Genomic DNA, 16,921 nt, shown 5'->3' with positions numbered 1-16,921 from the left:
ATGATCAAGTAAAAAATACAATAAAACTTCTCAGGACAGAAGTAAATTAGTACCCAGATGTAAATCCATGGCTGATTCATGTCAATGTATGGCAAAAACCACTACAATATTGTAAAGTAATTAGCCTCCAACTAATAAAAATAACTGAAAAAATATATATATGTGTGTGTGTATATATATAAATATAAATATATATATATATATAATGGACAAAAAAAATTTCAAAATAACCTAAAGAAAAAAGTGCTTTAATATAACAAGCATATTGGATGATAAAAGATACCATGGAAGGATAAAAAGATCATAAATGTCTTCATGAGAAATAAGCTATTAAGATGTTGAATCCTGTCTTCAATATAGGAAGTCAAAAGATAATGCCTAATTTTGAAGCATCACTATGAACAAAGCTAGTGGAGGAGATGGAATTCCAGTTGAACTACTTCAAATCCTAAAAGATGATGCTGTGAAAGTGCTGCACTCAATATGCCAGCAAATTTGGAAAACTCAGCAGTGGCCACGGGACTGGAAATGGTCAGTTTTCATTCCAGTCCCAAAGGAAAGCACTGCCAAAGAATGCTCAACTTACCACACAGTTGCACTCATCTCACATGCTAGCATAGTAATGCTCAAACTTCTCTAAGCCAGGCTTCAACAGTACATGAACAGTGAACTTCCAGATGTTCAAGCTGGATTTAGAAAAGGCAGAGGAATCAGAGATCAAATTGGCAACATCTGTTGAATCATCGAAAAAGCAACAGTTTCAGAAAAACATCTACTTCTACTTTATTGACTATGCCAAAGCCTTTGACTGTGTGGATCACAACAGTGGAAAACTTCAAGAGATGGGAATACCAGACCACCTGACCTGCCTCCTGAGAAATCTGTATGCCAATTAAGAAGCAACAGAACTGGACATGGAACAACAGACTGGTTCCAAATTGGGAAAGGAGTACGTCAAGACTGTATATTGTCACCCTGCTTATTTAACTTACATGCAAAGTACGTCATGAGAAATGCTGGGCTGGATGAATCACAAGATGAAATCAAGATTGCTAGGAGAAATATCAATAACCTCAGATATGCAGATGACATCACCCTTATGGCAGAAAGTGAAGAAGAACTAAAGAGCCTCTTGATGAAGACATACAGATGGCTAACAAACACATGAAAAGATGCTCAACATCACTCATTATCAGAGAAATGTAAATCAAAACCACAATGAGGTACCATTACACGCCAGTCAGGATGGCTGCTATCCAAAAGTCTACAAGCAATAAATGCTGGAGAGGGTGTGGAGAAAAGGGAACCCTCTTACACTGTTGGTGGGAATGCAAACTAGTACAGCCACTATGGAGAACAGTGTGGAGATTTCTTAAAAAACTGGAATTAGAACTGCCATATGACCCAGCAATCCCACTTCTGGGCATACACACCGAGGAAACCAGATCTGAAAGAGACACGTGCACCCCAATGTTCATCGCAGCACTGTTTATAATAGCCAGGACATGGAAGCAACCTAGATGCCCATCAGCAGATGAATGGATAAGGAAGCTGTGGTACATATGCACCATGGAATATTACTCAGGCATTAAAAAGAATTCATTTGAATCAGTTCTAATGAGATGGATGAAATTGGAGCCCATTATACAGAGTGAAGTAAGCCAGAAAGATAAAGACCAATACAGTATACTAATGCATATATATGGAATTTAGAAAGATGGTAATGATAATCCTATATGCAAAACAGAAAAAGAGACACAGATGTACAGAACAGAATCTTGGACTCTGTGGGAGAAGGCAAGGGTGGGATGTTTCGAGAGAACAGCATCGAAACGTGTATATTATCTATAGTGAAACAGATCACCAGCCCAGGATGGGTGCATGAGACAAGTGCTCGGGCCTGGTGCACTGAGAAGACCCAGAGGAATCGGGTGGAGAGGGAGGTGGGAGGGGGGATTGGGATGGGGAATACATGTAAATCCATGGCTGATTCATGTCAATGTATGGAAAAACCAGTACAATATTGTAAAGTAATTAGCCTCCAACTTATAAAAATAAATGAAAAAAAAGAAAGAAAGAAAGTGAGAGAGTGAAAAAGTTGGCTTAAAACTCAACATTCAGAAAACTAACATCAGTGTGTATGCCCAGAAGTGGGATTGTTGGGTCATATGGCAGTTCTATTTCCAGTTTTTTAAGAAATCTCCACACTGTTTTCCATAGCGGCTGTACTAGTTTGCATTCCCACCAACAGTGTAAGAGGGTTCCCTTTTCTCCACACCCTCTCCAGCATTTATTGCTTGTAGACTTTTGGATAGCAGCCATCCTGACTGGCGTGTAATGGTACCTCATTGTGGTTTTGATTTGCATTTCTCTAATAATGAGTGATGTTGAGCATCTTTTCATGTGTTTGTTAGCCATCTGTATGTCTTCTTTGGAGAAATGTCTGTTTAGTTCTTTGGCCCATTTTTTGATTGGGTCATTTATTTTTCTGGAATTGAGCTGCAGGAGTTGCTTGTATATTTTTGAGATTAATCCTTTGTCTGTTTCTTCATTTGCTATTATTTTCTCCCAATCTGAGGGCTGTCTTTTCACCTTACTTATAGTTTCCTTTGTAGTGCAAAAGCTTTTAAGTTTCATTAGGTCCCATTTGTTTAGTTTTGCTTTTATTTCCAATATTCTGGGAGGTGGGTCATAGAGGATCTTGCTGTGATTTATGTCGGAGAGTGTTTGCCTATGTTCTCCTCTCTGGGCATACACACTGAGGAAACCAGATCTGAAAGAGACACGTGCACCCCAATGTTCATCGCAGCACTGTTTATAATAGCCAGGACATGGAAGCAACCTAGATGCCCATCAGCAGATGAATGGATAAGGAAGCTGTGGTACATATACACCATGGAATATTACTCAGCCATTAAAAAAGAATTCATTTGAACCAGCCCTAATGAGATGGATGAAGCTGGAGCCCATTATACAGAGTGAAGTAAGCCAGAAAGATAAAGAACATTACAGCATACTAACACATATATATGGAATTTAGAAAGGTGATAACGATAACCCTATATGCAAAACAGAAAAAGAGAAACAGAAATACAGAACAGACTTTTGAACTTTGTGGGAGAATGTGAGGGTGGGATATTTCAAAAGAACAGCATGTATACTATCTATGGTGAAACAGATCACCAGCCCAGGTGGGATGCATGAGACAAGTGCTCGGGCCTGGTGCACTGGGAAGACCCAGAGGAATCGGGTGGAGAGGGAGGTGGGAGGGGGGATCAGGATTGGGAATACATGTAAATCCATGGCTGATTCATATCAATGTATGACAAAACCCACTGGGAAAAAAAAATAATAATAAAAAAAAAAATTAAAAAAAAAAACAAAAAACTAACATCATGGCATCTGATCCCATCTCTTCATGGCAAATAGAAGGGAAACAATGGAAACAGTGACAGACTTTATTTTGGGGGGCTCCAAAATCATTGCAGATGGTGACTACAGCCATGAAACTAAAAGATACTTGTTCCTTGGAAGAAAAGTTATGACCAACCTAGACAGCATATTAAAAAGCAGAGACATTACTTTGCCAACAAAGGTCCATCTAGTCAAGACTACGGTTTTTCCAGTGGTCATGTATGGATGTGAGAGTTGGACTATAAAGATGAGCGCAGAAGAATTGATGCTTTTGAACTGTGGTGTTGGAGAAGACTCTTGAGAGTCCCTTGGACTGCAAGGAGATCCAACCAGTCCATCCTAAAGGATATCAGTCCTAAATATTCATTGGAAGGACTGATGCTGAAGCTGAAACACCAATACTTTGGCGACCTGCTTGAAGAGCTGACTCATTTGAAAAGACCCTGATGCTGGGAAAGATTGAAGGCAGGAGGAAAAGGGGATGGCAGAGGATGAGATGGTTGGATGGCATCACCGACTCAATGGACACGAGTTTGACTAAACTCTTGGAGTTGGTGTTTGAAAGGGAGGTCTGGCGTGCTGCAGTCCATGGGGTCGCAAAGAATAGGACACGACTGCATGACTAAACTGAACTGAACTGAAGTTTGAATATTCAAGGAATTTATTGAGTATATTACTCAGAAATATAGAGCAAAAGAATGAACAAACTATTTCTACACATATAAACATGAATAACTATCAAAGATGTAGTTTTGAGCAAATATGTAGTAGACACACACATTAAGAACACATACTCTATTATTTACAGAAAGCTCAAAGAAAGATCAAATTAACCAGTGAGTAAGTGTCAAGATAGGGGGAGGAAGGATTTATGAGTCCTCTGATGTGTTGATAAGATTTTATTTTTTGACCTCTGTGATACTTATACCTATATATGACATGGTCAAAATCAACTGTGCTATATACTTATGACTTGTGTAATGTCCTCTATACATGATGCACTTCAATAAAACTTTTATTTAAAAGGAAATATACACTAAATTATATGCCAGGAGGGAAAGTTTAAAAACAAAAGGAAGAGGATTCAAGAAGTGTAGATTAGGCAAAGAACTGATTTAATTGTTTACAGTAGTCATGTAAAACCATTTTTATTTGTAATAAGAATATTTGCTTTATTTGATAAGATACAATTTTGAAAGACAAAGTAAGTAGAGTTGTATGCTTCAACTTGTATACATCTTTTAACAAGCTATTCAAAATAGTTCTGAAATGATATATAAAGAACAAAGCAAAACAATAATACTTAGTTAACGGTTACATGTATTTGTAACAATAGTATAAAATATGCAAAAACTAGTGAGAGAGTCATTTCCTAGACAGGTTGATAAGAAGTCTAGGGGTCCCCAAGAAGAGTGGTCTGGAATACTCAAGGAAGAAGAAAGGACAAACTTTTTACTTTTTTTTTTTCCTCTACATTGCTTAGGATTATATAACAATAATGTATCCTGCCTGAGGACAGTCTCTGGATTAAATCTTCTGGCTAATTCTGTTATCTTCAGTTCAGTCAGTTCAGTCGCTCAATCGTGTCCGACTCTTTGCGACCCCATGAATCGCAGCACGCCAGGCCTCCCTGTCCATCACCAACTTCCAGAGTTTACTCAAACTCATGCCATTGAGTTGGTGATGCCATCCAGCCATCTCATCCTCTGTCGTCCCCTTCTCCTCCTGCCCCCAGTCCCTCCCAGAATCAGGGTCTTTTCCAATGAGTCAACTCTTCGCATGAGGTGGCCAAAGTATTGGACTTTCTGTTTCAACATCAGTCCTTCCAATGAACACCCAGGACTGATCTCCTTTAGGATGGATTGTTGGATCTCCTTGCAGTCCAAGGGACTCTCAAGAGTCTTTTCCAACACCATAGTTCAAAAACATCAATTTTTTGGTGCTCAGCTTTCTTCACAGTCCAACTCTCACATCCATACATGACTACTGGAAAAACCATAGCTTTGACCAGACAGACCTTTCTTGGCAAAGTAATGTCTTTGCTTTTTAATATGCTATCTAGGTTGGTCATAACTTTCCTTCCAAGGAGTAAGTGTCTTTTAATTTCATGGCTGCAATCACCATCTGCAGTGATTTTGGAGCCCCCCCCCCAAAAAAAATAAAATCTGACACTGTTTTCACTGTCTCCCCATCTATTTGCCATGAAGAGATGGGACCAGATGCCATGATCTTAGTTTTCTGAATGTTGAGCTTTAAACCAACTTTTTCACTCTCTCTTTCACTTTCATCAAAAGGCTTTTTAGTTCATCTTCACTTTCTGCCATAATGGTCGTGCCGTCTGCATATCTGAGGTTATTGATACTTTTCCGGGCAATCTGTTATCTTAAAACATAAATTATGGGAGTAGGTCTGGTCTTTACAAGGACATATCCTGCCTGAGGACAGTCTCTGGATTAAACCTTCTGGTTAATTCCATTATTTTAAACTGTAAATTATGGGAGTAGGTCTGGTGAGGTCTTTACAACCTCCAGACATTCTTTGGATTCATTGGAGAGTATATAACTGCATTGCTAACACTAGCAAGGGGGTATTCTTTCTACCCCCCTCTGATGTCTATGTCAGAAGCTTCCTCTATCTCCTTTATACTTTAATAAAACTTTATTACACAAAAGCTCTGAGCCATCCAGCCTTGTCTCTGGCCCCAGATTGAATTCTCCTCCAGAGGCCAAGAACCCCAGTGTCTTTGCGTAATTCAGCAACAACCTTTCACTAGTATGAAGTCATGCCTTCTGTTATTTCCTGAATTTGAAGGAGACATAACAGAAGGCTTTAACTTTTCCCTAAGGTTTTATGTCCTTAGGAAATCTGATACAATGCTATTATCTTTTATGCCAGGCTGGTGAAGAGTTATAGTATCATTCATATAGTATATCTTTGTATCATTGCCCTATGTTTGAAATTTATAATTGAATAAACTGTCTGAGATTAAAATCTTATTGTCCCAACAAAATAATAATAAATACAGATATAGAGAAAAAATCAAGTTTACTTCATTATGTAAAATGATATTTATAAAATGCAATATAAAGTTTAGAAAAAAAAATAGTCACAGGGAGGACACAAATTACATACCACAGCAACATCTGAATCATAGCTTCTATTGCATACTGTGCCAGGAAATGTTGCTCCCACATATTTAGGCTGTTCCCTGTAACTACATCATTATAATGTTGCCTTTTTATTAGCATGGTCATTCAGAACGATTCACAAGCTTATTTATTAAGTTAAATCTCCCATAAAATTTAAAATAAGTTTTCAAACATACTATTTTTAATCTGAATAATACCTAATATACTATACAAAATGCTCAAATTTTTGAAAACTATAATTCACCTTAATACCAATTTTTTTTTTCTTAACCTAACTCCCTGACTTGATATCATTTTCTTATCTCAAATTCTCCTCAGTTTCTCTTATTCAGCAATTCATTGTTTTGGTCACTAAAAATTAAGAGGAATTTTTAATTTATGGAAAGCAATTCTTGCCATCTAAATATAAGCAGTTTTTAAAATTATAGACAGGCATTTCTTCAGTCATGTCTTACTCTTTGCAACCCCATAGGCTGTAGCCCGCCAAGCTCCTCTGTCCGTGGAATTCTCCACAAGAATACTGGAGTGGGGAGCCATTCCCTTCTCCAAAGATCTTCCCAACTCAGGGGTCAAACCTGAGTCTCCCACACTGCAGGCAAATTCTTACCATCTGAGCCACCAGGGAAGCCCTAACCATATTACCAAAAACCTAAATGTTTCTTTATTGAACAGTAGACATGAAATGCATTCACAAATGGTAGGTAGTATTTATTAACTGAGTAGTATCAGTTTTACTTTATTAATAAGGTGGGGTTTGTATGTATTCTGTCATATAGCTGATATTATAAAAGCTCATGAAAGACAGATTTTTTTCATATAAATTATATTCCAAAATATTTTGTCATGTAAGTGATTCAGATTGTTTTTATTTTTATCATATTTCCTACTACACTATCATCTCGATGGCAACAGCTATATTTTACTTAACATTTTCAAAGGGGCCTACAGAAAACTGAACAACACTACAAACGTATTATATTATAAAATTAATGAAATTATTTATGTATATCTCTTTGTTAATGTAGAATATTGTGCTTACATAAGTAAGAATGTTACATCATGGGGCCGAAGGATAAGATAGTCCTGTTTCCATGCCAAAAATCTTTGTAATAAATCATCAGCATCTCCAGTGGTGGAAATTTGGTTTTTATCTGACCACAATTCCAAGGAGGACAATATCACAGTCAATTTGAACTGACTAAACATCTAAAAATAAGATTTATAGTGCATATATTCAAATAAAATAAATCATTACATCAAAACAGTACATAAAAAATAAAGTTTACTTGATAACTTTGGATATTAACCCAAATAAAGGACTTGAAGTCATTAATTTGCCATGATATAATGAAAGGTTTTCTATGACTTTTCATAAATTTATACATGCAAAAATGTTAAAACTTACTGCATTGACAAGGCCAATAATCTGGATAATTTTCTGTGTTACAGCCATCATTTCTGATCCCATATAATCATACTGAAAAAGAAATTTTTTATGACTCTTAAAAATGTAAGTGACAGCAATTTTTCTTGTATGATGAATATCTCTTATGATAGCAAGCAGGAAAACCATAGGATTTGTGAGACGAATTAAAGTATACTAACATAAAGATAATAATATTTACCATAATGAAAACAACAGTAAAAAAATCATACTTAGGCATTCAAACTAGACTCTCACTTGTTATATATTTTATTCTTTTTATTTTTATTATATTTTATTTTATTTTATTTTATTTATTTTTTTCCATTTATTTTGATTAGTTGGAGGCTAATTACTTTATAATATTGTAGTGGTTTTTGCCATACATTGACATGAATCAGCCATGGATTTACATGTGTTCCCCATCCTGAACCCCCCTCCCACCTCCCTCCCCATCCCATCCTTCTGGGTCATCCCAGTGCACCAGCCCCAAGCACTTGTCTCATGCATCCAACCTGGACTGGCGATCTGTTTCACACTTGATAATATACATGTTTCGATGCTGATCCACGTACCTATGGACACCTTATCTTCAACAAAGAAGGCAAGAAGATACAATGGAAAAAAGACAATCTCTTTAACAAGTGGTGCTGGGAAAACTGGTCAACCACTTGTAAAAGAATGAAACTAGAACACTTTCTAACACCATACACAAAAATAAACTCAAAATGGATTAAAGATCTAAATGTAAGACCAGAAACTATAAAACTCCTAGAGGAGAACATAGGCAAAACACTCTCCGACATAAATCACAGTAAGATCCTCTATGACCCACCTCCCAGAATATTGGAAATAAAAGCAAAAATAAACAAATGGGACCTAATGAAACTTAAAAGCTTTTGCACAACAAAGGAAACTATAAGCAAGGTGAAAAGACAGCCCTCAGATTGGGAGAAAATAATAGCAAATGAAGAAACAGACAAAGGATTAATCTCAAAAATATACAAGCAACTCCTGCAGCTCAATTCCAGAAAATAAATGACCCAATCAAAAAATGGGCCAAAGAACTAAACAGACATTTCTCCAAAGAAGACATACAGATGGATAACAAACACATGAAAAGATGCTCAACATCACTCATTATCAGAGAAATGCAAATCAAAACCACAATGAGGTACCATTACACGCCAGTCAGGATGGCTGCTATCCAAAAGTCTACAAGCAATAAATGTTGGAGAGGGTGTGGAGAAAAGGGAACCCTCTTACACTGTTGGTGGGAATGCAAACTAGTACAACCACTATGGAAAACAGTGTGGAGATTCCTTAAAAAACTGGAAATAGAACTGCCATATGACCCAGCAATCCCACTTCTGGGCATACACACTGAGGAAACCAGATCTGAAAGAGACTCGTGCACCCCAATGTTCATCGCAGCACTGTTTATAATAGCCAGGACATGGAAGCAACCTAGATGCCCATCAGCAGATGAATGGATAAGGAAGCTGTGGTACATATACACCATGGAATAGTACTCAGCCATTAAAAAGAATTCATTTGAATCAGTTCTAATGAGATGGATGAAACTGGAGCCCATTATACAGAGTGAAGTAAACCAGAAAGATAAACACCAATACAGTATACTAACGCATATATATGGAATTTAGAAAGATGGTAACGATAACCCTATATGCAAGACAGAAAAAGAGACACAGATGTATAGAACAGACTTTTGGACTCTGTGGGAGAAGGCGAGGGTGGGATGTTTTGAGAGAACAGCATTGAAATATGTATATTATCAAGGGTGAAAACAGACCACCAGCCCAGGTTGGATGCATGAGACAAGTGCTCAGGGCCGGTGCACTGGGAAGACCCAGAGGGATGGGGTGGGGAGGAAGGTGGGAAGGGGGATCGGGATGGGGAATACATGTCAATTCATGGCTGATTCATGTCAATGTATGGCAAAAACCAGTACAATATTGTAAAGTAATTAGCCTCCAACTTATAAAAATAAATGGGAAGAAAAAATAAAGATACTGTCCAGCAAAAACAATTGAAATCATCGAGAGGTACTAAAATAACTTCACAGATCTGTCTGTATTATAAAGGGATTTCTTGAAGTAGATATTTTCTAAAACAGAAGAAATCAGTCACAGTATTTCCCATTGCATGCTTAGCAATTAAATAAGAGTAAACAAATATTAAAAATAATCAACATGCTCAAATAAATCTTTAGGAAGACAGAAATCTTAATGATGTAAAGTGAAAATTATGTGGCATGAATGATTCAAAAATGTTTGATAAAGAACAAAATGAAATAGGGTAAAGGTGAAAAGAAAGAAAACATTTTTTCTTTGAAACTGATATATATATTTTTAAAAACTATAGTCAATTCACAGTATTATATCAGCTTCAGGTGTATACCATGGTTATTCAATATTTTCAGAGATTATACTCCATTTAAAGTTGAAAAAGACTATCAATACCAATCACTTGTTAGAAGATGGAAGAGCAAACAGCTACAGTCACTTTTGAAAATTATCAATATCCTCTAAAAGTAATTTACACTAACTCAATGAAATAACATTTTCACTCTTATCTAGATATTTAAAAGACACTATGTTTACCAAATGGATATTTTCCCCAAAAAAGACATGCAAGTGACCAACAGGTACAGAAAAGGTATTCAACATTACTAACCATCAGGGAAATGAAAACAAAATCCACAGTGAGATTTCACCTCACACTGGTCAGATGGCTATCATCAAGAAAACAGAACAAAACAAAAGAAAAAAACAAGAGCTTACATATGCCTAAGAAATCTGTCTGCAGGTCAAGAAGCAACAATTAGAACCAAACATGGAACAACAGACTGTTTCCAAATCGGGAAAGGAGTACGTCAAGACTGTATATTGTCACCCTGCTTATTTAACTTAAACGCAGAGTACATCATGTGAAATGCGGGCTGGATGAAGCACAAGCTGGAATCAAGATTTCTGGGAGAAATACCAATAAACTCAGATATGCAGATGATACCACCCTTATGGCAGAAAGCGAAGAGGAACTAAATAGCCTCTTGATGAAAGTGAAAGAGGAGAGTGAAAAAGTTGGCTTAAAACTCAACATTCAAAAAACTAAAATCATGGCACCCAGTCCCATCACTTCATGGCAAATAGACAGGGGAACAATTGAAACAGTGACAGACTTTATTTTCTTTCCAAAATCATTGCAGATGGTGACTGCAGCCCTGAAATTAAAAGACGCTTGCTCCTTGGAAGAAAAGCTATGACCAACCTAGTTTGCATATTAAAAAGCTGACATTACTTTGCCAACAAAGGTCTGTCTAATCAAAGCTATGGTTTTTCCAGTAGTCATATATGGATGTGAGAGCTGGACTATAAAGAACGCTAAACACTGAAGAATTGATGCTTTTGAACTGTGGTATTAGAGAAGACTCTTGAGAGTCCCTTGGACTGCAAGGCGATCCAACCAGTCAATCCTAAAGGAAATCAGTCCTGAATATGCATTGGAAGGACTGATACTGAAGCTGAAGCACCAACATTTTTGCTACTTGATGTGATGAACTGACTTATTGGCAAAGACCCTGATGCTGGGAAAGATTGAAGGCAGGAGGAGATAGGGGATGACAGAGGATGAGATGGTTGGATGGCATCACCAACTCAATGGACATGAGTTTGAGCAAGCTCTGGGAGTTGGTGATGGACAGGTAAGCCCGGCACGCTGCAGTCCATGGGGTCGCAAAGAGTCGGACACGACTGAGAGATGATTTGAACTGACAAATGCTGGTGAGCATGTTGAGAAAAGAAAACCCTTGTACACTGGGATTGTAAATTGGTGCACCATTATGGAAAACAATATAACAGTTCCTTCAAAAGTTAAAAAAGGAACTACCATATGAATGACAATCCCCCTTCTTAGTAGAGAGCCTAAGAAAGTGAAATCAGTATCTCATAGAAATACCTGTATGCCCATGTTTGAAACATTATTCACCATAGCCTAGATATGAAAACAACTTTAAGTGTCCATCAACAGATGAAAGAACAGAAAAAAGTGGTATATATGTACAATGGGAGGAAGGCCTGGTAATCCACTCCAGCGTTCTTGCCTGGAGGAGCCTATGGACAGAGGAGCCTGGTGGGCTACAATCCATAAGGTTGCTAAAGAGTCAAACACAACTAAAGCGACTTAGTACAGTACATGTACAATGGCATAGTATTCAGTGACAAAAAGGAGGAAATTCTCTCGTTTGCAACAACATGATGAATCTGGAGGGCATTGTGCTAAGTGAAATAAGCCAACCCAAGAAGGACAAAAACCATGTTGTGTCACGGTATCACTAACATGTAGAATCTAAAAAAAAAAAAAGTCCAATTTCATAGAAACAAAGAATAGAATTTTGGTTGCCAGAGGAAGTAATGGACTTGCCAGAGGAATAATGATATGGTATTGTACACTTGAAAGTTAATGAGTTCTCTTAAGTGTTCTAACCACACACACACACACGTAACAAAGTGTTAATGCCGTGAGGCAGTCAATGTGTTAATTATCTTGGTAAACAATCTGCAATGTACCTGGTCATCAAATCTTCACATTGTACACTTTAGCCATATACAATCATATTTATCAATTATTCCTCAAAAAATTGGAAAAAAATATTAAGTCAGTTGGTCAGATGGCAAATGTCTATCACAGTTCAAAGAAAACACTGTGACCGGAGAGGGTACAGCAGGTTAAGGAGCGGGCAAGGCAGTTAAGAAGTGTGGGCAGAGATCCTGGCCTGATCTGCGGATGAGAGGGTGGGTAGACGGTATTGTGCATCCTAGGCTAGCTTGGGATCCCGATTATATCCATTTCTTGTTGTTTGTTGTTTAGTCACTCAGTCCTGTCTGACTCTTCTGTGGCCCTATGGTCTGTAGTCCTCCAGGCTCCTCTGTCCATGGGATTTTCCAGCCAAGATTATTGGAGTGGGCTGCCATTTCCTTCTCCAGGGGATCTTCCTGACTCAGGGATCCAATCCACGTCTCCTGTATTGCAGGCAGATTCTTTATCACTGAGCCATGGGGGAGGCCTCCTAACCACATCCAAGGAGCACCTAAAATTAAATCTTTTTACTTGGAAATAATCAGAAAATTACATTATGTCTTTAAGGAAGTTTTTCATAATGTTTAAAGAGAGAAGGGAGATAAACCACAAGGTCCCACTTTATAGCACAGGGAACTGTATTTAATGTCCTGTGTTAAACCATAATGGAAAAGAATACTAAAAAGGAATGTTTACATGTATATAACTGATTCACTTTGCTGTATAGCGGATATTGGCACAACATTGTAAATCAATTATACTTCAATAAAAAATGAATTAATTAAAAATAAAATAAAAAAATGTCTGGACTCTGAAAGATAAATTGCTCCAAATTGGCAGTTCCATGTTTTAATTTTTCTATAAACATTTAGCAAAAAAAGTGTAGCTACCTTTCCATGATCGTTAGAAATATTAATTTTGAAATCTATAAGAGAGTGAACCATATAAAAAATTTCCATAAATTGATTTCATAAATTTAATACTCAGAAATGATTAAACATTTTGGCTGATGTTCTCTAAGTGACAGCAATAAAATATTAAGCTTTAAGAAAGGAAAAAAAAAATGGGAAAGAACAGAGAGAGCAAAGGAAGGAGGGGAAAGTTTGACTTACCAAATCTTTTTCCACTATAATGTGCATTTCTAGATATTGGGGCAATAGTTCTGAAAAAGTTTTTTCCTGAAAAGAGAATTTAGCAAATGTTGATATGCTTTGAATTTGTTAAACACAGACAGTGACATGTAAAGGAGACAAAAGTTTTATATATATATATATATAATCCTCATGAGGTCTTAACTATAAAAATGAATTGCAAATCAGAAAATTAACTTGAAAACAAATTCCAAGTTTAAAGGAATCCCAGTGAGCCTGCTAGAGTAAGGTAGAAGTCTAGGTATTCACTATTAATACTGAATAAGAGAAAGTGAATAACTCCATAGCTCTGTGTCCCATTTGATACAATGTAATAATCCTTGATTGTGTCAAGTTAGTCAGCTATAAATCATCAATTTATTACATCATCATTTAGTACTCCAACGGCAATTTTTACAAGAGCTGTATATCTAACATGCTGAAATACCATTTCACACATGGATATTTTAAAGGACCTACAATTTCTTCCTTGACCCAAGTGCTCTGGTAGCTAAATCTAAATGTAAGGAGGGAACAAAGATGGCGTCTGTCATAAAACAGCTTTTTGTTGTTGCTTTTAGTCAATGTCTGACTCTGTGACTCCGTGGACTACAGCCCACCAGTCTTCTCTGTCCATTGAATTCTCCAGGCAAGAATCCTGGAGTGGGTTGCTGTTTCCTTCTCGAGGAGATCTCCCTGACCCAGGGATCGAACTCGTGTCTCCTGCATTGGCAGGTGAATTCTTCACCACTGAGTCAACAGGAAAGCCCCGCAAAATAGCATAGCTTACTATAAATAAACAAGCAAAGAAACTGGATTCAACGGGTAGAGCCTAGGTTTATATTTTCACAGGGAAGTAAACTATGCACGCATCTTAAATGTGTATATACCGAGATGCTGATTTCTTTTCTTGGTGTTCAAAATTAACTTCAAAAATATTTTGTATTTTGGTTGCTCTTACTGGACCTGTATAAAAATGTAAGTCACTGTTGACAGCCATGGCTTCTGAATTGTAGCCTGGTTGAATATAATTACAAATTGTGTACACACCATAACCAATTTTCAGTATGTTTCTACACAGCAGATTTCATATTTTAATAACAGCATTTTTTCCCCATTTGACTTTTCAAATTTATATTCTTATTTTCAAAATAATAAAACTGTATCTTTAATACCTGTGTTTTAAAGTGAACTTATAGTACCATTCATCATAATGTCACATGTCATCTTCAGTAACTGAACTTCAAAATCCATTCATTTTAATGGGTTACTTTTATTCTCTTTAAAATTTTTTGTTCAGTTTTTTAGAATATTGCCAAAATAGGTCACAGACCTCTTGTAATTCTTCCCAGTGGTTACATCTTACAAAATTACAGTACATTTTCAAAACTAGGGTATTCACCTGGTACAATGTGTTTGTGTATATCTCTACATCATTTTGTCATGTGTATGTTTATATAACCACAACTCCAATCAAGATACAAAACTATTTTGTTACCATGAAAATTTCCCTTCTTGTACCTTTTTAAAGTCAATTGAGATTATACAGTCTGAGGAAGAGAAAGAAATCAGAATGGAAAAAAAATGAACAGAGCCTGCTCTTTTCCTGTGGGGCATTTTCAAGCACACCAACATGTATATAATGGAGGTAATAGGGAGGAGATAGATAAAAGGGCAAAAAGAATCTTCAAAGAACTAATGGCCAAAAAGTTACTAAATCTCATGAAAAAATCAATTTAAGCATCCAAGAAGCTAAATGAACCCCAAGTAGGATAAACTCAAAGGGATCCAATGAAAGACACATCATAAGAAAACTGTCTTAAGACAAAGACAGAGACTCTTGAAAGAATCAACAAAGAAGGACACATTGTGCACAAGGAATCCTCAATAAGATGACTAACATCTGATTTTTCATCAGAGATCAAAAGATAGTGAACTGAAATGTCCAAAGTAATGAAAGAAAAACACTTGTCAACTAAGAATTCTATATTCAGCCTACAAATTAAAAGTTTAATAATATACAAATGATATAGTATTTTAGAAAGACATGTCCCAGTAGTATGTAAACCTATATATCAAAATATTAAAATCAATTTTACCAGGGCAGTGCTAACTAGTGTTTCTATATTCCTAATTTTATTCAATACTAAGCACTTTTGCTTGAATAAAAATGAAAAACAAGAAATATTACATAAGACAACATAAAACAATAAGCTTGAAATACATTGTTGCATATTTCCACGTATTTTAGATAGAATATGGATGTTTTATTTACCCATGTAGAAAAAAGATACCAATTGTTATATTGCTACTCAGCAGCTAAGTACTTCCTTTTCCTGATTAACACAGTTCTACAGAAGTAATTTTATAGTCATGACATCAGAATTGTCTCAGTTACCTGTGAGCTTAAATGGATTGTATAGGACTGATCTTTCTGCCAAATATTACTGTAATTTTCTGCGAACATTGGTTTATCTGGATGGTCATTTTTCACTTGATAAATTATGTGCTCAAATCTTGCTGAAGATTCCAAAGGCTCAATGCCATAGCTGATATTTTCAAACTGAAGGAATCCCCTGAATATTTAGAAAACAACGACATAAAAATCCTGCAAATAATCCCATCATCCTGCAAATGATTCCATCAGATTTATAATTCAAAATGCCATAAGAAATGAGCAACCATAGTGAGGAACATGTTTTAATGTCACTCTCTTTTCCTACTTTTTTTTCAGCTATCACTAGTAATTGAGTAACCACATCTGCCTCTGTTTTTCTCACGTATTAAAGAACTAAATATACTGAGAACTATTTCGTTTTTTTCTGTATAGCAGTCACATTCATTCAAGGTGTATTAAGGCCACCCATGGGGTTGCAAAGCGTCAGACATGACCGAGCAACTGAACTGAACTGACTTGCTGGAAACCAAGGAATTTGTTAAGAATTCCAAGAATAAAAAGTTCCTGTTCTTACAGAGGTTAAAATAAGGAACAGTGGATACATAGAGTGGAGGTCTAAAAAGGCTGACATGTAGGAAAACTACATTCAGAAAAAGTCAAGTTTCTGAGTCAACAAATTCTGGACATCAGGTGATGAAAAGCAAAGGGAAGGTGGGAAGAGTCTTTTCACTCTGCTCTGGGCCTGGATCTTCATCTGATAAACTCATTACCTTCTTCCTGCCACTTCAGTGATGAAAATCATCACCCC

At 36.5% G+C, this 16,921-nt stretch overlaps 1 protein-coding gene across 1 annotated transcript in view; it reads right to left on the bottom strand.

Moving 5' to 3' along the window:
- ADAM18 (ADAM metallopeptidase domain 18) overlaps nucleotides 1–16,921 on the bottom strand; it is a 107,209-nt gene that overhangs the window by 78,682 nt on the left and 11,606 nt on the right. Inside the window, exons 6-10 of the mRNA XM_043454327.1 lie at nucleotides 16,114–16,291; nucleotides 13,698–13,763; nucleotides 7,969–8,040; nucleotides 7,603–7,769; nucleotides 6,547–6,628 (exon numbers count right to left, since the gene is read on the bottom strand). Of these exons, the coding sequence (XP_043310262.1) occupies nucleotides 6,547–6,628; nucleotides 7,603–7,769; nucleotides 7,969–8,040; nucleotides 13,698–13,763; nucleotides 16,114–16,291 (565 nt within the window). The remainder of the gene's footprint in view (nucleotides 1–6,546; nucleotides 6,629–7,602; nucleotides 7,770–7,968; nucleotides 8,041–13,697; nucleotides 13,764–16,113; nucleotides 16,292–16,921) is intronic.

The sequence above is a fragment of the Cervus canadensis genome, chromosome 31 (genome assembly GCF_019320065.1).
Source record: "Cervus canadensis isolate Bull #8, Minnesota chromosome 31, ASM1932006v1, whole genome shotgun sequence".
Lineage (NCBI taxonomy): Eukaryota > Metazoa > Chordata > Mammalia > Artiodactyla > Cervidae > Cervus > Cervus canadensis.
The sequence above is the reverse complement of the archived record's forward strand: the minus strand, read 5'-3'. Positions and strand labels throughout refer to the sequence as shown.